We start from the raw sequence: 25,688 nt of genomic DNA, 5'->3' as shown, positions 1-25,688 counted from the left end.
TTTATATTTTCCTCATTTGCCTTTCAGGCTACGGCATTTCTGAAAACTATGACCATCATCACATCCATTTAGGAGACAGGATGGAGCACAAATTGACTCTATAACTACATCAGCAAAGCAAGTAGCGGTTGTAATGTTCAACACTGACCATCATGGTTTACACAATACGGGGTGATGCAAAGGGCCAAACTGTTAATTTTAGACTCTAAACTCGGCTACAAAACATTTCCATGTGCAAGCCTGTACTGACATGCACGATCAGATGCCTGCTTAGCTGGCTGACGTGTGTGTGTTGTCACCCGCTTGCACATGGAAATGCAAGCTCTAGACTCACAAAACTTATAGATTTTAGCTAAAATTTGGCTCTAAGAACTACTGTGGCTTTATTTGCTCTGTAGTATTCTTGTTCTGCACAGACTTCTGCTCACCCTTCATATAAATACTCAGAAATTTAGTTCTATACACACTGAGAACCTTACATTTAACTTTATCTTCTGAGTTTAAACACTCACATTTTTACTAACTTTCAGAATACAAGAGGATGCACAATTGTTGCTTGTGCCTGTTGTGGGCAGACATGGAGGGGGGAGTGGGGGACTGTGTTCACACAGTAACTGAGGGACCAGAAGCAGCTTAGCTGCAATATCTTGGGGCAATACAGGGTTTTAGAAGCACGGTCAGCTAGAAGGTAATCCACACTTCTATGGGATTTTGATGCATACATCAAATGAGGAAAAGAAAATGGGCTTGCACGTTTTCCTTTGTTATGAACTGTATTAAAACATGTTATTTTAGGCCTTTTTATTTTAATCTAAGAAATATCTGAGGTGGTTGGCCCAGCTGTACTTCTTGCCTAACTGTTAGGATTCAGACATATCACCCTGGAGCTAGCTCTCTTGGCTCTTATTTAAGGGCACTATCTGCAGATGTTCAACAAGAGAACTTTGCTTCTAAATACTTGCTAAATACACACAACTAAGATACAGCTTCAAAACACCTGAATTAAAACAATTTTCCAGTGAAAGCTGTCTCCTTTCTGCTATAGTGATCTACTTTATCTTCCATGCTTATCTGCCTTACTCCTACTAGGCATCTACAAGACCGTAGCACTCTACGAAATCAGGAATTTCCTCTGTAAAAATAGGTGATTTAAAAACAAACCCAGGATTTTTTCTATCCTCTTTATAAAGTCGATGGTGGCAAAAATACACACAGTCAACATTATTTCCCCATGGCGTGTTATCTGTGGCCCTATACCCTCTGGTTACAGGGCGTTTATATGAACTTGTGGCAAATTTTCAGAAGCCTGGACTTGTCCTCCCCCTCTGTGCACACCGCTTGGGACCGATAACCTGCTGCTGTACAAACATCCCATCATTTATCACTTGACTCTGAGCCACACCTGGGCTCAGCTCAGTGTAACTCAGAAACAGAGGGACAGAGGCGACACCGAAGTTGTAGCCACACCAATATGTTGACAGCACTGCTGGCAAAAAAAGACACTGTTGCCTTCCTGCTATCCCCAGCCACTTGTTCTGACGCACAAACATTTGCTTTGCTCCGTGATGACCTGGATAAGGGAGGTGTGAAAAGACAAATGAGCAGCTGAGGTCAAGAGAAAGTGACTGCCTGCCTGTTTTTAGCATCAGCACTTGCATATGCTGGCATAAGTTCTGTGGACTGGTGGCAAAAGAAACCCTTGTGGCACTCATGGTTTAGGGGATGATCCAAGCCCTGGCATAATTCATATTATAGACGCACAGCAACGGCAATACTCAATCAAAGTTCTGATGTATTCGGATGTACCAGAGCCAGGTACAAGTTGTTAGAGTGAGCACTGCACTATGCAGGCAAAACCAGCCTGTCCCTTAAAGATCTGTGTACTGATTTCTAACAGAATCTGATGTACCCTGTAAGCCAACAGATTTATTGTCCCTTTCAAACTCAGTCCAAAACCTATTTAACCGTAAGTCTGGCTGAAAAGAGTCCCAGCAGTACATCCAGGGTTAGATGAAGCACAGGGACACGCGATCTGTACTTTGTAAGAGTGTGACACGCAAGGTTCATGTCACAACATCATGTCACACAAGACATGCTTCTCCCAGATCTCTGTGCCTGGGTTATCCCCAGTACCTGAGGCCGTTTTCTGGAGAATCAAACCAGAATCTATTATCAGAGGGATTTTTTTTTCAGATGCAGAGATTGATTACAAAGTATCTGTGAAGGCCACTTGTGGTTTGCTGAAAAAGTCAGGCTTTATAAATTCAATCCGCTGTTAAAACTTGCTTAGAAAAAATTAAACAGATTTTAAACAAGTAAAACTTCATGGAGGACTGGGGGCGGGGGTCAGCTCTCCCTCTGAGCAGCATCTCCCACACCTTTGCCATATACACAAGCTGTGGTGCTGCATAGGAACTGGATCTTCCCATGATCTTCATCAGGGCCATTTGGCTTCTTCAAAGTCAGGGAGCTGCAGAGGTAGGATCCAGCTCTGCAAAGTGTGGGGAGATGCCTCCTCCCTGTTGGACAGACACCCCTCTACTGAGCTGAACAACAGCTTTTGAAGCGGCTCTCCAGATAAGCTGACTATGTCTGTGACAGATGCACTTTAGCATGCCTTGGATGGTCATTGCTTTGCGTATCTTGACGGTTCAGAAATGTAACTGGTAATAGCCTAAGGCACTAGGTCACTTTGTGGACTAATAACCTGCAAGATGGTATGATCTAATTCAAAGTGATTTTTTGACTTTCAGGAGTTAAACATAACATTTAGTAAAAGTCCTTTAAGATTAAAAAGAGAGGGCAAGAGGGAGAAAGAGAGAGGCTAAGCCTTTTTCAGTTAAGTTTTCTTCTAGAAAGAATAAATGTTTATTGCTGAGCTATAGCAAGGAGCCTGGAAAAGCGACCCTGGTATAAAAGCAGCCATAGCAGTAATTAGGCCATGGCCATACATCTTTGCCTGGATCCAAGGGAATCCAAGGGAAGCAGGAGGTGCTACCAGTCTGAAATAATAAGTGCCAATGGTGTGTTCCTCCCCCTCTGCCAGGAGTGATCGTCCCTAGGATTGTTGATGGAGGCAAGATTGACGGTGAAAATGGTTTAACTGGGATCCTGACTGAAACAGGTCAGAAAAACCTCAGAAGAGCACATCCCGTGGCAAGCCTGAGGAAGGGGGGCTGATCTGCCCTGGGGGTGCACGGGGATGCACAGCTGGGACAGAGGGGAGGCTGGACAGGACAGCTTTTTCCACAGCTGCCTATCCACACCCAGACTAACCACTACCATTTTCAATGACTAATTTTCAGGAACACCACAGACAAACCTCATCAGAGTATCACCTCAAGCCCTGACTACACTTCTATCCTCATTTGGACAAGCTGGGACAGCACTTTTTTTGTGTGTATGTGTTTATATGTACACACACACATGTGCATACATCTGGATGTGCTGGCAACAAAATCTTAGTAAGCAAACCCCATTATATGTAATTTATAGGCTTATAGAGTAATTAACGAGCATCAACATGTATCATTCTGTATGTGGCCCAAACCTTGTACAGTTAATAGGGTGATGGCTGGTGGGTTAGAAAGAGCTAAATCAAGGAAGAGATTCAAACCATTAAATTCAGGAAGAGCAACATCCTGTAAGCTTGGCCTACAATAATATTCATTGAAAAAAAATGCTCAAAGAATTAAGACTGAGTATATCAAGAGGGAATTAGACTGTTTCCAATGGCTGTGAAGAGAAAGCAAACTGAAGGAACGGAAGATGACCAGGAAATCTCAGGGGGAGACAAAAACTCTACATAATATTTACAACAGTCTTTCTGCCCATATACAATACAATTACACCGACCATTAAAAATATATTTTGTTGAAACAGCACAAACCATCTGGGACCCCAGAAAATCCATCCCTCCCTCCAGGTTGCCCTTAGCATCCTTGTGCCCACCTTGCCTTCTTCCAGGATAGAAGTCACTTAGAGGGAAACAAGGCCAGGCCCAAGCGTTTCTGCATCAGCCAGGATTTTTCCTGCCTGTGGACTCACCTCGCAGGGTGCTGCTCGCAGAAATATACGTGACTTAACTTCTAGCAAGAGGAAAAGTGTAAAGGCTGCAAAAAGCTGTCAGTGAGCCCAGCTTAGCTGGAGGAGAGAATGAGGGCTGCTGTGTATATAACCATAGACACACACCTGCACGTGTTTGCACACATCAGTCCAAGCTGATTCAGCCACGGTGTGAGGTTTCACAGCATCGTTTATTCTAGAAAAGAGATGGGCTTCAAGGAGAGCCGCTTTGCAGCAGACCTCTGTGCACAGCACATAAACCTGAACATTAAATATAATATCGGTTTAAATTATTAAGAATAAATTTAAATTTAAAAATAGACTAATGCAAACAAACAAATTTCAGTCAACATTGGAACAGAGCTAGTTTTAGGAAGCATATTGCTGTAGCAAATGCAACTCCTTCCCTTGGACACTGAGGCAGTGATCTGGTAATTCCAGTTCAGCATCGAGATGCACATACCGCCCAGCATGGAAAAATTAGCATCTCCAGCATATGAAGCTCCATGTTCACATTTTTCTTTTTTTTCCCATCATGACAGAAAAAAAGGCAACATAACACATTAGCTTTTCCCACAAAGCATCTGAGGTGACAAAATTTACTCGGAAAACAAAAATTAACAAAAGCAGTACAAAGAAGAATCCTGGTCAGCTTGTGACCACCATAAGCCAAGACGGGTAAGAGAAAGAATAAAAAAATAGTTCACATCCGGCACCACAAAGCTTGCGCATTTTCTTTGAAATCAGGGAATGAAAAAAAAGGTCCATTTTGCTGAGACCATTTCAACAAAGTTTTCTTTCCCTGAACCTAGAAAAACCAGGTATTAGGGTACAGAACTTTTGTTTTATATGTATATAAATACACATGTACATATTTATATAAATATAAAAGCAGAGCATCCTCCCATTTCTCCTCATAATTTATTATTATTATTAAAGCTTGTAACAGAGTTAGCTGGACTCTTCAGAAGCAGGTACTCTCCGCACACACACGGCACAGGGAGTTTAGCTCTGCTAGAGCAGAACAGCCAGGCAGGGACATGAAACGTTGGGTGACGGGGGCGGATTCGGGTGAGCAGCCAGGGAAGGGCAGGGAGCAACAACTGGAAATGACATCGCTTGCTCCAGGGTGGCACTCTGGCCCACCAGAGCCGGCCTCCGTGAGCAGGCGCCGTGAGCAGACTCCACGATGGCATGGGAGGACGGCTGCACAACCCACCCGGCCCCTCAGCCGCCCAATGCCCACCCCCCTTTTCTGCACCAGCTGCTGGAGAGGGACTGTCCCTCGCTTTTAAAGGGGTCCCAGTTCACCCTCTAAGCACGTGCATGCTAGTTCCCTTTGGCAGTACTCCCCACCACGCTGCCATGGGTCTTTTCGCCTACTGTCCTCAAAGTCACTTGCACTGTTCCCTGCCTCTGCTCGGTTCCCCAGCCCCCTCACCAAGTCCTCCCAGACGTCCTGCTTGGTGGCCAAGACCAGACGCCTTTTTTTCCCCTGATCCACAGGCTCCTACTCACACTGTTATATGTGAATGCTTTCCCACAGTCTTGTAAGACCCAATAATTTCCTCCGAGGAGTGAGTTTCTCAGAGGTTTTCTGCTCTCTGAGACCTCTGAGTAAGTCAGGGCTGGTGGCATGCGCTCCTCAAGAGGTGCTGACTTCGTTCCAGAGAGGGCAGGGGCAAAGTGCAAAAGATTTCTTGAAATCAGAAGGTATTTCCATCACCAACAGCTCTCTCTCCTTCATGCTGTATAGCACTTATTTCAAGTAAGGTTATTATTCACGTGTCTCTGCAGCCTTCACTCTTCCTGTGGTGAGTGGAGATCAGTAGATGTCTACTGGTGACCAGCTGAGCCACTTCATCATGACGCATGCTGGAACAGCTGAAAACATTCAAACCTGATTGCGTTCTTCATAGCAAAAAGTGCTTTTCTTGAGAAATAAAATGAAAACAGTCTTCCCATGGAACATCTTAAGGACTCAAAACCAGTATTTCCTAGGGTGGGAAGGATGGAGCACATCTACTTTATTTGGCTTTATCTCAGTAAGGAAACAGAGCTAGTGGCAAAATTGGCACATCTTTGTGAACTTATTGAACTCGGGACCCTGGCTGGAATGTAAAAGAAATGATGGAGCAAAGGAGAACTTTGCCTTACACTGGGCTTCTGCTAGTTCTGGCGATTTCATGTGCAGGTTGTCCAAAATAGTTCTGCTAGCCAAGTAAAGATGAATCTCTCAAATAATAAACTGTGGGTTTTCAAAGAGGCCTTTTGGGGGTACTGCTACAACCTGGTAGAGGTAAGTCTTTTCATGCCCCTCCGCTGAGCCAGATTGGAGGACAATACAGGCTCCAGCCTTGGTGCCTGAGGTGCTCGGTTTAAAGCAAAGTAAGTGGCTGCCATTGCACCCTGTAAAATAGAGAAAGACAAGAGAGTGTTGTGTTTGTTTTTTTTTTTTTCCTCAGGAAGACAAAATCACGGGGTGAAATTCAGTTCTTTGGTACTTTTTCCCTCCCTTTCCCTATTCAGTCCCCTGAAAAAATGGATGTGCATGGATGATTTCCATGAAATGATAATGTTTAGGCTGGCAGACAGCTAGACCCCTGACCGAAAGCGGTGGGTAGCAGTACGTGCACAGAGTCCCACTAGGTCACTACAATCCAGATGGAAGTTAAAAATATTGAGCAGGTGACAGGTCCAAAAGCTTTACTGTTACTACAGTGCCATATTATATTTGGTCTCTGTGGCAAATAATCTTCCCAATTCCTCTATCGCTTTCCAAAATGACAGCTCATTCTGCAAGGAAGGAAGAGGCAAAGGGGTAGGATATACCTTCACCAGGTGAACGTCTTGTCTGCTGAGTTGGTTTTGAGACAAATACTCCCTGTTCACTATCCATGGATGTCTTAGGACTTGTACTGCCGTGAGGCGCTGATGAGGGTCTACATGAAGCATCTTTGATACAATGTCCTGGGTTTAAAAGGAAGAAAATGGTAAAAGGGAAAAAGTAATTAATAGTGCAGGCTTTACTAAGATCTTCCTGGTTGACCAGCACGTGCAATGGAGAGAGGGATGTATGTTAGATATGCTTTATATTTTTCAAGTGTAAAGTCTGATCTTCAAGATTTCCAAGTGTAAATTCAACTCTTAGTTTACAATCCAGTCAAAAGACAATTCAGAGGGTATTCAGCTTATTGAGTGAGTGTTAATTATTGGTGACCTTGTAGGGGTGATAAGCTCCACCTAAAGAGGATGTCATCTGGAGGCATCTCCTCACTGACATGCTTAAAAGACAAGCCTAGAACAGAAATCTGATTCGAGTGGCTAAAATTCAATGAGATCAGTTCTACCATGTCTGAACATTTTAATCCCAAAACTGAACATCTGATAAAAAATTAATTGTGAGGCTTATAAGTGTTGGTGGCAAGATGAGTAAGTTACTAGGATGGCTTGCAGTTTTGTGATGGGACATGTCAGTATTTTTCCATAGGACACTACTGGTCGCTAAAACTGAAATCTCTTGCAGGAATATCTAGACCCTGTCAATGTTTCTGATTAATGCCAGGCAACTGGAAGCTTGTCAGCTTTCCTGCCCATCTACCTGTTTTACAGACCAGTGCACAGCCCAAAGATCGCAGCACCAGACAAATTTTATCTGTTTTTTATGCTTTGTGATAGGGCAGCCTAAACTGTGGACTGTACAGGAGTTAAAAATGCTAGTGTATGAACTGCCTGCTTCTTGTTAACTTTGAGAAGCAAAAAGGTGATTCACATAGAGACCATGAATTTGTGCCATTGACTACCCTACACTTCTAAAAGTTCAGTTGCACCAAAAGAGTTCTGTGCTGTTTTAATGTTAAGAGCATTCACAATTGATGGTGCTATATTATGCCTTAGTTTAATGAAATAAAGTGCCAAAATTCCTAACACGCTATTTCATGCAGAGTGGTAGAAATATAAAGAAGGAATTTTTGATTTCATAGGGCACAGAGAAATAACCCTTCTGACTATCTCCCTCTTAAGTTTGTTACAATTGCAGACTGCAAGCCTGTTCCAGAGAACAAGAAAAAAAATCTGCGAACGTGTTCACTGACCTTTGCAGTATCAGATACTGAATCCCAGTTTCCTCCCGTAAGTGCGTATTTGCCACTGCCGATCCTGGCCAGAATCTCCTCTGGGGTATCATCTGGTCCATTTGCAAAAGGAGTGAACCTATTTAAAAAAAAGAGAAAAAAATACAGTGCAATTTGCAAGTATATGATTTCTAGGATCTAGTGCTAAATGCCACCAATTACAACAGGAATTTGGTTCCAGAACTGACCACACACATTGCTGCTTCATTTTCACTCAAACTATACAGTCCTCAAATTAAGCTGTTCTGCAGAGGAAAAGACTGATTCCTTAACTGGTTTTAAAATGTTTATTCTGTTCTCATTTTTTAGGAATGAAATACTCCTTTTAAAAAATAGACAGGCTTTTACCTCTTTAATTGTTTTAATTCTGCTTTATTGCCAACAGAAGTACCTTGATAATGGCAAGAAACGATAAAAATAATAAAGGAGAAAAACTAGGATCTGCAACAGAAAAAAAAGGAAAAGAAAAAAGAACCCTTTATAATCGATTTGGCAAGGCTTTGTTAACCATAATGTGCAGGTCTGTTGGGCAAGACAAATGATCTGCAATAGGTTACTTCCTGATCTAGCCAGTCAGAAGTTACTGGTAACATGCACCCAGCTTTACAAAAGTATCACATGCAGAGGGCACACTTTTTATCTTCATAAAGTGACAAGCGGTAAGATTTTTGCATCTGACTAAAATCTACCAAGCCAAATTTTACTCTGCAATCTTGAACATCTGTGTAGGTTTAGAAGAAGGGGGTATTTGGGATTTTTTTACTTTCCCTTCCATCTGTCTTTTCTCTTCTGAAAGTGTGCCAGAGTACTTTTTAGATTGTTTAAACAGTTGTTTTGGCCACATCTTTCTATCCCACCTGGTTTCTAATAGCACATTCAATTCCTTATGCTGTATTTTCTCATTTTCAAAACCACATCAGATTTCACAGAAGTTCATCCTAAAGAGATAGATAATATTTTTGCAATCTGTAACTATCAAGAGGACTCATGAAGAGTTAAGGACTGGTTAAAACTCCAAAGTCTGTCACTACCTGCATTAACAAGATCCCAGCCTTCTGCTCTAGTCCTGCGTGTCTGAGCCTTCTCTGCTCATAGAGATGATGGGAGGAGAATAAAATCCTGGTTGCAAATAATAGTCAGTTCCTACTAACTCTCCTCTGCTGAGGAAGAACAAGGCCATCCCTAAATGCCGTGGTGGCACCTAAAAAGTTAGCGCTTCTCAACAGTTTGCATTACTCTTATTTTGTCTTTTAAGTGCAGAAAAAAGTGAGATGTAAGTGAGTAGCACCTGTTGGCAAATTTAATATCCAATAAATTGTGCAATTTTTATTTCAGATTCAAAGACATTTGGATTTTTTTTCACATTTAAAAAAGAAGCATTTTCACTGTAATCAGCTAAACAAATGTGACTGTGGGTAATGTGTTGGTTTTATTTCACTGATTCTGGTTGTGTATCACTGCAAATGTATGGCATTAGCCAAATAGAAACAGGTTTTTGGAGATCCCACAGAAAGTCACAATGTATTTCAGATAATGGTGAACACATTTGTACTCAGGAACAAAATAGATGTGATTGAAACTCCTGGCGATAACAATAATCCATGAGGCAAGAGACATGAATAACAAAAAGGTAGGGTCCAACTCTTTGTTTTCTGTATAAATCCAGGAATGAATCCAAGCTTCTTGCCACAGCTGAATGATCATGAAGCAGATTAAAGAGCTGTCAGATGTCACTGAAAAGTTTCAAGCTGCACTTAGGTACAATAAATGTGCACATACCACACCCTGAGAAATGAAATTCAGGGGCCTGATAACTCCAGAACGGATTTGCACACTGTGTTTCCCACTCACCCCAGCACATCTTACTCCTCTCCTTCACTGCTTATTTCAATCTGTCTCATTCCCTGGGTCTTCTTGTGCCAATATTTAACTTTAGCCAACACACTGGCAGGGGTATTTTTGCCAAGTACTGCCTCCCCCCCCCCCCCCCCCCAAAAAAAAAATAAAAATTCCTGCTGCCTGTTGCTGTTCTTGCTGGTCTGTTCATTTACTTTCTGTCCTTTCTGCAGCACATTTTTCAAATAGCATATGAGAACTATGTTTTGGTTTGTGGTTTTATTTTTTTAGCCTTTAAAGGTGCTCAGATACCTTGATAACAACAACAGTAGAAGAAGAATGAAGCTGAAGAGAATATATGCATTAATAGAAATGAATGAACATCCTCTTATGGATAAGATGAACGTGATACGGCTCTTCGTACTCCTACACTCCTCTCCTAGTATAAAACTTTCATGCTGCTTAGGTGGTGAGCGAGGCTTTTAGGAGTCTAGGTCTCAGTGCACACTTACGGGCCCAGGCTGTTAAAAGCCTAAACAACTTGTAAAGCATCATTATGCATTCTGGAAAAACTTCTTCTAATTCTAGGTCTTGGCATCTAATTTCTTGCCTTGTACAACTGAGCACATTTCTCAAAGGAGGCCAGACAGTTTGCTCTCTCTATCTGTGATTCCTTTCTGGCTTAATCACTGCTGAAGTCCTGAGCCCACTGGAGACTGCTGCTCTAGGAAAAACTCTACACTCACCCTGCCAACATGGTATACAGTAGGATCCCCAAGCTCCAGATGTCACAGGCTGCATCGTAACCTTGGCGTTTAAGGACCTATGAGAAGGAAAGAGAGAGACGAAAATAGGTTAATCTGCTTTCCTGAATTTTTAGCTTCTGGTGTTTGAAAAGCACAGATTAGTGGTTGTATGTGCTGATATTTCCAGGGCTTGCCCTTGTATCTGGCTGCCTTAGGTGCAAAATGTTCAGTAGTGGAGTGAAGCAAGGTGAAACCCAGGCTGGAGTGAGCTGGTTAGTGTGCCAGCCCAGCAAAGGTGTCACCTCCACAGTGACAGAGTTGAGTGCACTTTGTTGGAGGCTCTGGAAGCCTCTCTGAACATCTAACACACAGCAAAGCAGAACAAGCCCCTCTGCTTACTTCAATGTTTTAAAATCTTTCTTAAAAAAGCTCGTTAATACTTTGAAATGTATCCTCCTAACATAAAGATTACTAAGAACACTGTGGATGCAACAAGCATAGGGCTGAGTGACAGTGATGAGCATGTCTGAACTCAGTTTGGATTTGATACAACAAATGGATGCACTGGACTTAACAGATAATAGGCTAAAACTTGATCCCTTTTCCCTATGGGGAAAACAAGACCCACGGTACTCAGCAGAGATCTGACCAGTAGGTTCGATGTTGGTACAGGATGGCAAGTTATAGCAGAAAGGGTAAAATCTGGACTTCATTTATGCTAATACATACCAGAAGAAACGCCTATTTGAGTCAGTGCAAGTCCAAGTGAAAGTGAAGTCACCAACTGAGGCTGCACTGCTGAGATTAGGGGAAGAACTTTGTTTCTGTTTGGCTCAGAAAAGCTCAGGGACCACCTCCGGACCTTCCACTTGCTCAGAAAAGCAAACTACCCTTGTGTTTATTCAGTTTTGACACAAGGGGAGTTTTGTCCCCTTTGGATGGATCAGTAGATACATTAATTTTTTGCAAAGCACATGAAAAAGGAATGTACAAAATCAGCACGTCTTTCTCTGGCCTGCAGCCTTATTACCCAGGAGTGATTTCAGCTATCTGAAGTCTATCACAGAAAAGACCAAGCACTGCTAGGAAAAAACAGTTTCAGAAAAAATTGTCTCGACAGATTTTACAAATGATGAGTGGTAAAACAACCATCTGCCAGGTATGCTGCTGAGCGAACATTTGCTACCTGTAAAAAAAAAAACTGAGAAAATGCTGCATTTTGTTCTGTTGACAAAGCTGGTACAATTCTGCTTCTGCCTCTCTCTCCTGCACTTCATGTATACGCTCTCTGGGTGTTTTATTTGTTCCTATTTCTTTAGTTCCTACATTCATTCCCCCTCTATTAATGTTAGATTTTATGGGCAAAACTTATCTGCTATTTGAGAAACTCAATTGCTTCTTGCTTCTCCTGTGAGACTGAATACCCAACATTTATCTTTTGGTGTGGCCATTCTCATTGCTTCTTGAACAGTTACGTTTTCATTGCCATCACTGGCAAACTCCAATAACCAAGGACAATCAAGTCCAAAGCAAATGACAGAAAAATGGGGCAGTGATGACGTTTAGTGGAGCAGCATATTAAGCAAGTGGTTACACAACCCCAAAATGATGGGCTGGTGTTGGTGTGTGCCATCATTCAGTGTGCAAGAATGCTGCTAGATAACAGGGGCATCCACCCTGTGCCAGCATCTAGGGAAAGCTTTGCTGGGAATTAGTTTTTATTGACAACAACAGGATCTAGTGAGAGTTATCAGGTAGTGTCATTGCTACTTGAAAATGTCTCCTGCAGGTCTGTGCAACTGTGGTTAAAGTGAGAACACTGGGCTGGCAGGAGCAAGCCTGGGAAACCTTGGCCAAAAAGATGAGTGTTTGATCTAGGGGGCAGATGTTATCAAACAGGAAGAGGCACCTGTCTTAGAAATAAATCAGTCAGGGAAAGAGCTTTGCAGAAGATGCAGTGGTGCCCTACTCTAATGGATGCTGAAGAATTTACCACTCATGAAGGGGTTTCGGTCACCTGGGACCGAATGGTGGGATCTGGGATTTGGTGGGATCTGAAATACAGGCATGAGCTGCTGGTTCTTAGCTCCACACATGGCAGGGCATTGTAGTGATAAGGAACATACTTCCCCTGGGTTCATTCAGTTCTGATAATGGCTCAGATGTTTATCCAAACCCCTTTTATTTCTGCAGGCTTTGATTCATTGGATTAACAATGTTACAAATACGGGCTTTTCTCAGTTGTGACACAAGCAGGGATGCATATGGGTATAAAAGTTAATAAACAATCTCATCGTTTCAAATGCCAAGACAGTAGTCCTTCACGGATTTTGCAGGAAAACTGCAGAAAAAAATATTTCCACTTTATCCAAAAGGATCCTACGGCATCCCTAGGGAAACAGCAGGCTGCCTTCTCGCCTGATCCCGCCTCTCCTCACCCCCTGCACCCAGCGGGACTCGCACTAGGTGGCAGCCTGCGCCTTTCTCTCGGCCGGCCTCCAGCTCTGCTCATCCAAACCCCCAGTTAAATGTTTCCAAAATAAAGGGAGAGCCAAGTGGGCAAACATGTCCTCCTTCCTCTGCCACTGTCTTCTTGTATCATCAGCGCAGCTGACATTCTGCCGCCTCGTTTAGTTTCATGGGCATATGGCAGACGTCGCAGCGGGGTTCAGATGGGGAACGTTAAAGTCGAGTGGAGTCTGGAGGGCAGCATTATATCACAGGTAAAATGTAAAAGCACTTAAGGCTTTATTTAAGCTCTCTGCCAGTTCTGGTAATGTTTCAATTAATCTCCAACGTTTCCTGCATTAGCAGGACCTGTCTTACCACAAACATCTGGGAGCGTGATTTCTGCTTTCAGTTCAAATCAGAAGATTCCGATCTGAAACTGCATTGGGCAGGCAACGTTTGTGATTACAGACGCAATACAAAATAGCCCATCATGAAAAATAGCTACACTTATTTTAAGTGCCTTGTATCTTGGAGAAAATCTGAGTGCTCTAAATCTTGTAAACATGATTATTTTTTGGTTTAGAAATTGAATTGCTGTAGTGCCACAGAACTTTTTTTACGTATTTTGATAAATTTTAAACAGCTCATTCCAATTTCTAAAATGAAAACCCAACCAAACAGCAATAAAATAACAAACCAATCTGTCTTGGCAATGGGATTTTTTTTCTGAAAAAAATCTGCTTTGAATTTATACTGCCCCAGCAATGGTCTCAATTTAACAAATTCTATTTCACATGCTGGAAGGCTGTGATTCCCGCAACTTTTGGTATCATGAAAGGACCTTGTACAGAAAGATCATCCATTTTTCTCTTCCCAGTTACATATCATGCAAATGAACATTGGATGGAGAAGAGTTATGGGGAAGAAAAGATTGCTGATTGATACCAACTGAGAGACAGTGGTATCTGACAGCAGAGGACAGATGAAGTATTGAAAGGCAATAGTTTTGAATTTTTCTTATAAAGACCATAAGAAGCTGAGGAAGACACACATTTGAAGTTGTGCATTGCAAATACTAAAATTGCTGATAAGCTTCACTCTGAGAAATCGAAAATTACCCAGGAAATTAACCTTTTGCTCCTTCATCAGAAGGAAGCAGATATGAACATCTCAAGGGTCAAATGCAGCAAACAGCCCAAACCATCCAAACAGCTGTGGGACCAAAACCCACTCCCGTGGGGCTACATGAAAGCAACAGCACTTGCCAGCGATGCAAAGCCACTTCTCCCTGGCTTGGGGCAAGCTGTTTGGTCTTCCTCCATTTCCCCATCTGTAAACATGGGAAAACAGCCTTTTCCAACATCCCCCATAACAGGGGGGATTGGTACTAGGAAAGCCCAAGAGAAGAGATGTTTCTTTAGCTCAATGAAGCCAACAATAAAGCTCCCGCTGACTTCAGCGTGGTAAGGATTTTGTGCATGGATTTTTCTTTTGAGTCTTATTCCTGACATCAAGATTTCTCTCTTAAGCCTTATCCCGTTCTGACACAGTGAATGAGAGGGGAAGCAATCTGAGCAGAAGCGGCTAGAGAAAAAATGGTATTTACCCTAGTAATGAGCCAAAGCATTGTGTACGTCAGTCCAAGACAGACACCAGCTTCCGTCAGGAGAAAAACAACTGCCCTGACAAAACCAGGAGTAGGAAAGTTATGGTAATAGAGACCGTGCAAGTGCTGGTAGCCTGGTTTCTGCCTTGCTCCTCTCGTAAAGGCAGTGAGGAAAAGGGAGAGGAAGGACTGCTTCCTAGGACATGCTCATTACTCACGGCTTTGAAATGCGATCCTACCTCGGGGGCGACGAAGTTTGCCGTGTAGCAGGGAGTCATGAGCAGCCCATTCTCCGCTCTCAGTTGCTTGGCAAACCCAAAGTCACAGATCCTGATGGAGTCTGGGTTTCCTGACTCATCCATGTAGAGGATATTACTTGGCTTGAGATCCCGGTGCACCACCTTAACAAGAAAGCAATGAGTAACAAGTGAGGAGAGGAGGTCAGGAAGGATCCAGGCTTGGCTGCTGTTTCTGGTCTGCCGGTTGAGGTAGGTCAAGAGCTCATGCCGAAAATATTTACGTTTTGGAGAAAAGTTGCTTAAAACCCTTGGGCAAACGAAGAAAAAAAAAAGGTTGAAGTCTGTTAAAATCGGAAAGAACACGTTGACAGTCTCTGCTGATGTATTTAGAGGCTGCTGCTGTAAGGGGGGGACACCTTTCCTGAGGGTGGTCAGAGGGGGTTGCTGTACAAACCCCTTGGTGTCAGAGTCTTCTAGAACTTGATGGCCCTAAATATTCAGCTGAAAAGGCGAAGAAGAAATCCCGTCATAGGAGGAAAGTGTGTAAGGGTCTTCTTGCGCCTGTCCATGTGAGTGGCTCACACCTGAAGGGAGGGATTATTTTTTTTCCTCATTTCAAAATGTATCCACAAAAATCCGTTCTGTAGGCGTGCAACTTCAAGTGGCTGTGTGTTTTACCACACATGCCGCATTTCAGTGGTGGGAAAAGAAGCCTTTAGTTGTTATAGCAAGACTGAAAAACTATCACGAAAACATAAAAGCCCAAGAACAAAATGCACTTGTTTTAACCATGAAACAGAAAAAGCAGCAAATATTTGGCTAATCATCCAAACTGCTTGTCCCTGAAAAGGAGAGATTTTCAAACTGCTCAATACAGAGAGCTTAGATTTTAAAAGCCATCTCTTCAACAGCACGTCAGAAACCTTTCCCATCAGCTGCTCAAACTGCCACTTCACTTGGAAACCTGAGCATTTGATTTTCTACCTCTCTGCTGATTCAGCTACCCTATGTGAAATTCTGTTGAAAGATCAGGTACTGCAATGGTGACTGTGATAAAAAGTAAACAACTAATATCCCAACAAGGTACATGAACTTGAAAATCAGTGCAATTTGGGGATGAAAATACCGCTTCAGCGTACTGCAGTTCAGTTGGGAAATGGCTAAAAAGCCTATGACCCTATTTCACAAACAAAATGTAATTATAAATATGGAGAAAGGGGTCTTTTTGGGGAAAAAAACATATTTACATTTCAGAGAAGCAAGATCGCCACTGTTTGCTTTTCTAAAAGTAATAGAAGGTTGATGCAGATAGCCAAAAAAGCAGTGCTTACACCCTGAGAGTGCAGGTAATCCACAGTCCTGGTGATGGTGCACAGCACAGCACTGGCCTCCCGCTCTGAGAAACACTTCTGCCGAAGAATGCGGTCCAGCAGCTCACCTCCCCGCATCAACTCCATCACCAGGTACACGTATTTCCCATCATCATAGACCTGGAAGAGTAATGAAATAAATATATGTTTTGGACCCATTAACTTGGTGAAGGTTGGTCCTTTGATCACAGTGTTGGCTTGCTTGGGTGAGATGAGATGTTGCAAGAAGAAAATGTCAGCTAATGTGGCGGAAACGTGCTTATTACGCTTAACAGAAAAGGCAACTTTACAAAATGACTTAATCATCACTTTTTTTCTCATGTCTGTAGCAGCTTGCCAATTTGTCCACACAGAAACGTAGCTTTCCTGATCTGCTGTCACGTCAGCAGAGTAGACCAAGCTGCTAAAAGCAGCACCACTTCACACAGCCTGAAATGTCTGCTGGCTCTCACCCAGGCCTCCTTCTCAGTAGTGTTCTCTTTCCACTTCCACAGGGTAACGTTTGCCATTTCAAATATCAGTATTTCCCTTTGACTCATGATCAGCTAAATGAACTGTATTATACTGTTGGCCAAGACCTGCTTCCAATGATATTATATAGTTTATGTTTGCAGTTCTGGTGAATAAATTGTTGACATCAGCTACAAGATGTATTAACCTTCAATGTCAATTGCAAGGGGTAAAAAGACATTTTTGTCTAAATTGGAAGACAGCCATTTTCACGTCATAAGTCTTTATCTGGACTGCAATAATAGGTGGTGCTATAGTCATCAATGCTAAATGTTTTTGGAAAGGAATATAAAACCTTTTTTGCACAGATTTCAAGATACTCTTTAACACTTAGGAATTAGGTGAGACTTTCCTGAGGGCATGCGGTTAGAAATTTTTTATATACTTCTCTAAGTTCCGAACCATAACACACTGACCACTGAGACAGGCAGGATTTTGTTCTGTAAACTCTTGAATCTGACACGGTGTGGCCAGTCCTGGGTGAGACGGCAGGCAGCGTAAGTAAAACATCTCCCACTGAAGGTCATTACTGCATGTAAGCACAGCGAAGGCTGTTCTTCATAAGAAATCTTCATGCCTTGTCAGGCTGCTTGAGTAGAAGGTAAATACTCCCTAGCATTAAAACACTGTCGGGGGAAATCCTAGTGACTTTGTGAGCTCTCCTCTTCACAACAGAGCAGATCCCACAGGCTGCTCATGAAAGAGCATCCCCTGCCCAGCAGCACCCCTGTGTGTGCTCAGCAACTTTCTCCGTAGCATCCAACCAGGGAGATCTCACTTCTGAAAAGTGCTGCAAAACCAAATACATTCTGTTGTTCTCCAGCACCATGCCCCTTTGGTTTTATCGACAGTTGGTTAGACAGTAATTGGAGAATGTATAACCTGACAGTCTTTCAAACTGGTATCCAGGAATTTGTGACTCCCATTTTTTAACTTGATTTCAATGGTTCTGGTTTTAGCTCTGAGCTTCAACTGAAGAATCTTCCAGACATGGACAAGTAGGTGAGCCTGACCATAAGGTGAGAATCATTTAATGCTGAAGTGCTCAAAGACTACTCACATCTTTAAGAGTAATGATGTTTGGATGCTGTCCGTATCGCAAGAGGATCTCAATTTCTTCAGAGGGGTCTCTCTTGCTCTTATCAATTATCTGGAATAAATGAAGCACAGTGTAGTAAGATACTGGCTAGCAGCACTAAGCACAAAACAAGCAATTTCTACAGTTTAAACAAATTAATATTTAAAATTCTTCTATTAGTCATTGTTCTAGGAGAGGACAGCTCAAACCCTGTGCAAACGAGAGCAATGCTGACTATATGCCAAAGTCAGATGGAGCAATAATTAGTTTAGATTCTGAAGGCATAGGCCCTCTTTCTGATGCCTACAGTTTTGTTTGCCCATAGATAATGGCAGTAACAAGAAGTATCATTTAGAAATCAAACAGCCTGGAGAGTTTTAAAATAGTAATAGTTTTAAAATGACCCCGTTGACGTAAAAAATGGAAAAGTTCGTTACACTGGCATATACTTCTATATCTGCTGATAATTAACAGAAATTGCTTTTCAGGTGGGTTTGTCAGAAGTGAAAATGTATAGACATTTACTGTCAAGGGAGATCCGAGTTGAAGCTATTGGTAATCACTTGGCTTTTTGGGCCATGCTGTTGTAATGAACAAGAGAGTGGACAGAGATTGCATTTGGCCATGTAACCAAACTCTGCCCATTCCTAAGCTAGAAAGAAACGTGCTCTATATATCACTTTTCTGTATTCAGCATATTTTGCCTTACCAGAGAGTACACAGTGAGACATGAAAACTGTTTAGTTTTATAGCAGCAGGTCTCAGAAATACATGACACCTGCTGCTTAGAGAGAATCACTGCATGGAAAGCCTGCTGTTAGGATGGCACTGACTTCTCATCAATACCTATATTTGGGATGTCAATCAAAGAGCTTTGATCATTTCCCCAGTTGAGAGCACTGATTAACGCTTCTCACTTTGCAGTTTTAAATGATAAATAGGAAACAAAAAAAAAGCTATAAAATAATACAAGAGAGATCTCAGTATTTTAGAATCTCAAATGCAACTGCACAGGGGATGGTGAAAGACTCATTCTACTAGAAACTCATGAGGAGTACAGTATTTTGGCACAACTTCTTATTGCTAGAAAACAGCAGTAGTACTTTTGAATAACAGGTTTACCCAAGAGGAATGGGTGGCATTTTCAGAATATCATAATTCTGTTATTGGCTTAGATTTCAAGGCTTCCAACCTAAAATGTGGTTAATTCTCTCTAAGAACTAGGCACAGAGTACAGATTTAAAACAATAGTGTTAGCAGGGAAACAATTTTTTAAAAATCTCTTTTGTTAATGAGGATAAGTGCCTGGCTGCTTTTGCATGCATTTTTTTATGGCTTAATTATGGCAATACACGTTTAAGTACATGTCTAGAATTTTATGCATCAGCTATAATAGTGCATACTTGAATATACGTCAGAGGTTTTGTAGTCAGCATGACTGGCATGCATTTGCAGTGATAACGATTGTCAGTATTGTCCATGGTTGAGGTATGCATTTGAAGCCATATCAGTGATTTGATTCTGAATTAATAGCAGTGTGACAAGTGAAAGTGCAATGTGGAGCTGATGCAGGTAGATGGCTGTTGTCCACATTTGAATAAATGAAGGAAAAACCTCAAAAACAGGTGTGTAGAAAAGATTCTCCTTAGAATAATGTTGTTCTCTGAGTTTAGTTGAGACATTCTCGAAAAGCCAATGAAACCCTGATTGAATGACTCCTCATACATACAGCCACAGTGGCTGAATGTGTCCCACTCAACCAATAACTCTAACATATAAAGAGATCCTCAGGGCCATTTCCCTGGCTAAACTAATATAGCTCTTGCCAAGTTAATGGAGTTACCCACATGTGCACCTGTTAGCCTCTGCCTGCCTTGCACCAACCGGCAGAATTTACTGCAACAAGTATTACTACCACTGTGTGAAGCATTACTATCACTACTTCACTGCAGCAAGCAATATATTCCAGATTCTTTTTCCGTTGTATTTTCCTGTGAAAAGAAATATCCAGAGCTGTGGAAAAATTTAAGCAACTATTCATAATGCAGGACTAAAATTGCATATATATGGCCTAAAAAAAATCCAAACCAAAAATAGTCTTCAGCTATTGATACAAAACTCAAAAGAACATAACCTGAAGCAGTCTGCTACTGATTTAGTAGCAATAGCAGTAGATGATACGTAATGCTTCTAATTCATAATATGCTATATAAATATATTTTGCAAGACAGTCCTGCTAAATATGCATGCTTTTTGCTTTAATGTGTGCACAAGCTGCGATCCAGCGATTAAATGGACAAGCTGCCCCAAAGCAGACAACAAACCATTGTCAGAGCTGTGAAGGGACCTGCCAAATTCCTCACCCAGTCCCTGGGCAGTCCAGTTGGACAGACCAGAACAATTTTTTCCCTCCACAATGAGAGACTGTCACCCTGACAGTGCCTCTCTTTGGCATGCCTGTGACTTACACTTGGTCCACAACTGAGGAAGCAGCAAAGGAGGTGGCTGCTGCACCGTTAGCAGAAATCCCTCTTTGGTTCAGACCGACTGCACTACGCAGAGTTTCTTTATTCACATGCTGCAATGGCTGCAGCAGCTCCTTAATATGCCCCAGAACTCCACTGTGATACCCAGTTCTCCTGGTCATCGTCTTCAGAAAGTGTTTTGGTGTGTTGTTAAACCCATGCCAGACTTTCCAAAGAGGGAAGCTGCCATGTCAGGGTGGTTCGGACAGCGGTTGCTGCCTCCTATTACACCCGGAGGCGTCTGCGTCACGACACGAGGTGCTGCATCCCCAGAACATCTGCAAATTGTGCCCCAACTTAGTGCCAAAACGAGCTATGGTAAAATGCAGGCCCAGTGCTCCTTACTGAACACAGGGATAAGGGAGATGTGTCATGGGCTTCTGGTGATATTCATAAGTAGTTCTGAGATTCTCAAAAAGTACCAGATTAAAGGAATCAAATTGTGTAAGTGAAAAGGCAGTGGTTTCACTAGACGGGTGTAAAATAAGTGCTTTTTGTGCAGCTGTACTTTCTGATTTTCAGTCTGGGCGTTGCTGTGTGTAACACGGAGGAAAAGCACGCTCCAGGCACCTTGTGCAGATGCAGCAGGAGAGAGGCAGGATGGATGGAGGCAGCCCCGGCACGGCACCCTCTGCACGCTCTCCCCACGCTCACCGGCCGGCCACCAGGATGCTTGGCCTCCTGGCAAAAGCTTCTGCCGTACTTGTGCAGCAACCACTTTCTTCTCCAGACAGCAACACCCGGGCTGCTGGGCACAGAGTCCAAAATCACCATGAACGCCTCGTCCACAATCCTACATGCTTATCTACGCACTCATCCCCCTTCCTGGAGCGGGTCAGTGCCAAGATATATGAAGCAGCCTTGACTGTGATTTGAAAAGTCAGGCTTGGTGACTGCCAGAGAAGGTGCGGGAGGCGTTACAAAGTCACGTGGTTGTACTCTGCCTCCTGGAAACAAACCAAGGCGCTCTTCTTGCCAGTCCTTTCCAGGGGAGACCTGGCAAGTGTCTGCCGGCTCCTCGGGGCCCTGCTCCCACTGCCCTGAGCTCTGGCGTTCTCCTGGGCTGTCCGAGGGTGGGGACATGGATGGATGTTCTTTCCAGTGGGCTTTGACTGGCACTACCAGAGCAGACACCCATACCAGACACTTGGCTTTTCCATTTCTATGTTACTGTTTCTTCCTCCTGCTCCTGCTTTGGAGTTTAATTATCTCTAAGTTTTAAAGATCAGCTCTATTGTCAGTTCACTTCTGCGTATTGACAGGTTTTAGCTTTGTCCGCTGAATTCAACCAGTGCAGATTGTGCAGACCAGACAACAGAGTATGTGGCACTTCATACCCCATCAATGTAGCAGTTAGATATGGTCCTCAAATTAATTTTAATACAACATCTCTCAGAGCTATTTGTTCAGGCTGCCCAGAGGGACCCCACGAGGATAGCCTGTTGTTGGCCACCCTGCTCCAATGAGGACCAAAGGCTCTGGATTGTTTCCTACCCATATACTGGAAAATGCAATGCTAGAAAGAAAAAAAGCATTTAACGTTACAGATTTGGATACAGGAACTGCCATATTCTCATCATACTTCCTAGATGAGACCACATATGGCCACTGCATGTGATACACTGTCTGCTCTTGTTCAGAATTAATATTGTTATTAACCAGTTAATTTTTTTGCTATCTAGTAGCCTTCAAGCTCTACTGTTGGATGCTGGCAAGTGAAATATCTGTCTGAATTTTAGATGGGCAATGACACTCTTAAACCCCGATTAAAAGCTGAGCAAAACTATGTAACATCTAAATATTTCTTGTGGTGATAAAGAGCATTTTCCACCCTGGTCACTCTGTTTCCTCTGAGACATTGTGTTTTGCATGAAGACAGACTCTTCTCTGTTCCTCTCTGTGGCAGCCCATGAGCCTCCTGCGGCTCTTCCTGTGCAAGGAATGATGTCTTTTCTTTAGGAAATACATTCTGATTTGAACTCAACTAAAATGTACACATAAACACCCTCTGTTACAGAATTAAGGGAAGATTTTCTCTGCTACTAGTCCTGAGGTTTTGAGTTAAGATGTAACAATGCTACTTTTCTATTTCTCTCTGTAGATGTGTGGTGAAGAACGCCAACTCAGAAAGCCATCATAATGTACAAATAACTGAACTGAAAATGTAGCAAGAGCTCTGTTGTGCTTTTGCAGAGAAGAGCCATGAAGCAGAGGGGGTTTCTACTGTCCTTCAACTAAATAAGAAACTGAGCCACATAACAAGTAGACTTTTCTCTATGTATGGGACAGCCAAAGATTGCTTAGAAACTCCTCTGTATTAAAAAGTGGATGAAACAGTTCCAGAGTAAAAAGGGACTCAGCACATGCAATAGTGTCCTTTGCTCTAATAGGGGACTTGTTTGTTCTTTGACTATTGCATCCTTTGTGTATTTTGCTGAGTAGCTGAAAGAAAAGGTGCATTTTCCTCAGCGGAATTTAGGGTAAGAACCTCATGATATTTTAAAATGAGTCCAGCTCCATTGAGGGACAATACTGAACTTTATCAAGGAAGAAAGGATCAGGAGACAACATTTTCAAAATCCTAATTAACACGTCTGGCCCGTTTGTACAAGTCCTTCTACAAGTCTTTTGCATGGAAAAAAATCACGTGATTGTCCCTTACTAATGGGTTTTCAATGTCTTCAACCTTGCCACAGTGGACTGATGAGTATAAAAGAGACCATCAATACAGTTCTGTGTGGGTAAAGCCTTGCTGAAATTGGTACAGCAACTATATCGACAGTATAGCTTTATATTTGCTTGTTGCAGTTTTGTGAAGGTAATTGCATGCCTCCAACTGTGTAGACAAATTTCTTCTTCTGAATCTAGTTATGCCATTAGCAGATGTTACAGTCCTCAGCTGCTTGATACCACCCACCAGCTGGGACTTCTAGCCTCCACAGCCCTGCCAAAGAAACAGTATGTGTGCGCGCTCCCTAATCTGCTTTGGGCAGAATTAGCCCTGTTAATACAGATTGCCTTTTCAAACAGCTGAAATTAACCTGTGTGACCTTGCACGGGGAGGACGGCTGTGTTTCTCACATGGATTTCTTCATCACTACAGTTGTGAGATTGGAAAAAGGCAAGAGGTAGGAGGTGACAATTTAACTGCCTTTGCTGTCTGGAAAATGAATAGCCCAAAAGAAAGGGTGAGAGAAACGCAAGAGAGTGAGAAAGAGGACAGAAAAGAAACATGAGATGCACTGATGGGAAGAGCAGTGATAGGGGCCTGAGGAGAAAGGATGGGGCTCTGGCCAGGCTAAGCTGGAGCCATCAGTGAGGAAACTGCTCTCTGCTGCTGGGTCTTCCTGTGCTGGGGAGAAAGGACTTTGTGCATCTTTAATGAACAAACAAGACTGCATTAAAACATTTGCTTGGCTCTGACTTGATTTTTCCCCTTAAGTGAAACAGGACGCAAAAGCTCTGTCTAATCACATCAATTGAAATGGGCAATGGCGGCCATCTCCCTTCTTGGGAAAGCTAAACATGCCTAATTCTGGCACTGTGGTTTAACCCTCAACACTGTGGTGTGTGCCGCTACCATGGACTGCAGCAAAAATTCTCCGTTTTGTTTTAGTGGATTTATTCCACAACAAGACCCACAAGCACTGGGACGCATTAGAAGTACACTGTGCAGCTTGGGCGTGGACAAAAAGTAGTTTGTGGGGCTTTGACCAAGCAGCTTTAGTGGGACCAGCGTCTGCCTCGTCTTCAACTGCTTCAAATCACCTTTCCTGGCAGCTGAAACTGAGATACAAGGGTGTGAACTGGGGCAGCTGAGCCACTGAGACAGTCCTAATCTGCTGCTCTGGCTACGGCGACAGAAAGTCCAGCAGAAGGTCAGGGCAGACACCTGGGCACTGCAATACCTAAACAGCCACAGCTGCGGCTGACAGTGTGTTTAGCCAGTGGGACTACCTAAAGATCCTTTTGACCAGCACCAGGAAATTTAGGAGGGCTTTGTGCAAAAAACATGGAGGAGGAAGAGAGCTTTATACACTTTTCAAAGCTGCTTTAGTTTGTATTACATACTTTGAAGATTTTTCTAAAGCTTGTTTGGACTGTAAGCATGGGTTAATCACATTTAAGAAGAGATTCATATAATACAGTGTGATGCGATACTCCCTGTAGAAATCCTTTCCTTTTCTGGGAGGGGAGGGATGAGCAAAGAGAGAATTAATTTTGTGTTCCTTTGCGCACATTATATCTATGATATATTTGAAAATTCAGGGCACCACTGCTGGAACTGACTATAGGTGGGATTTGCATCTCTTCTGAAGACAAGAGGTGCAACACCATGCAAAGATTTTAACCTGACAGATTCAACTACAATATACATTCCAATGAAAGCGTCACAGAGATAGAGTTCTGCAGTTCTGTGCCGCTGGAAAATGTACAGGTTTCCATTTCAGTAATATTTCCTTCTAAAAATAAGCCCTATTCATGCCAAGCATCTGTTTTAATTTGGTTCCTTTTTTTGATGTCAAATTACTCAAGCTGGATGAAAATCACTGCAGAAAGGCTAACATTATTTAAAAGGACACGGTATAATTTTACATTTAAGATGTCTCCAAGGAGAACTATTCCAAGCCTAATAGTTTCTGAGGGACCATTTGCTGTGCTATTAGTTTTGATTAGCTCCAGAGATTCATTCCCCCCATCCATGCTTAAATCTTTCAGAAAAACAGTGAAATGCATATTAAAAGAAACAGGCCTAATTAGCAACACTTTTCTGAAATAAGCACTGGCCATCAGAACAAGCTGCGTGGGTGACATATTAAACTTTCTGCACACAGAGCATGCCCACTCGCTGCCACTGTTTGCTGACTTCACGCTCCAAAGCTGTCAACTGGAACTGTAAGTACTTATTAATTAGCATTTACACGGTAGAACACGTTTTCTAAGCCACGCAGAAACGTTAACAAATTTGTTCCGATAGCACCTGTGAAACAGAAAAGCTCATTTTAGAGAGAAGCCTGCAGTTTTGGTGGCAGAATAGCTTGGTGGGAAAGGCTCTGAATGGTGTTTTAGTCTGCTCTGCTCAGCCCTAGCACAAGTCCTTGGATCAGACTGATGAGTTTTCAGTCCGT

General features: G+C 42.6%; 1 protein-coding gene across 2 annotated transcripts in view; it reads right to left on the bottom strand.

Moving 5' to 3' along the window:
- Positions 1 to 4,628: 4,628 nt before the first annotated feature.
- The window catches only part of RPS6KA2 (ribosomal protein S6 kinase A2), a 177,820-nt gene continuing 156,760 nt past the window's right edge, over positions 4,629 to 25,688 (bottom strand). For both annotated transcript variants that reach the window (XM_054196928.1, XM_054196929.1), the window contains exons 15-21: positions 18,017 to 18,106; positions 16,408 to 16,566; positions 15,077 to 15,238; positions 10,781 to 10,857; positions 8,160 to 8,277; positions 6,898 to 7,035; positions 4,629 to 6,474 (exon numbers count right to left, since the gene is read on the bottom strand). In XM_054196928.1, the coding sequence (XP_054052903.1) occupies positions 6,349 to 6,474; positions 6,898 to 7,035; positions 8,160 to 8,277; positions 10,781 to 10,857; positions 15,077 to 15,238; positions 16,408 to 16,566; positions 18,017 to 18,106 (870 nt within the window). In that variant the 3' untranslated portion in view covers positions 4,629 to 6,348. The remainder of the gene's footprint in view (positions 6,475 to 6,897; positions 7,036 to 8,159; positions 8,278 to 10,780; positions 10,858 to 15,076; positions 15,239 to 16,407; positions 16,567 to 18,016; positions 18,107 to 25,688) is intronic.

This window comes from Rissa tridactyla, chromosome 3 (assembly GCF_028500815.1).
Source record: "Rissa tridactyla isolate bRisTri1 chromosome 3, bRisTri1.patW.cur.20221130, whole genome shotgun sequence".
In the NCBI taxonomy this organism is placed as follows: domain Eukaryota; kingdom Metazoa; phylum Chordata; class Aves; order Charadriiformes; family Laridae; genus Rissa; species Rissa tridactyla.
The sequence above is the reverse complement of the archived record's forward strand: the minus strand, read 5'-3'. Positions and strand labels throughout refer to the sequence as shown.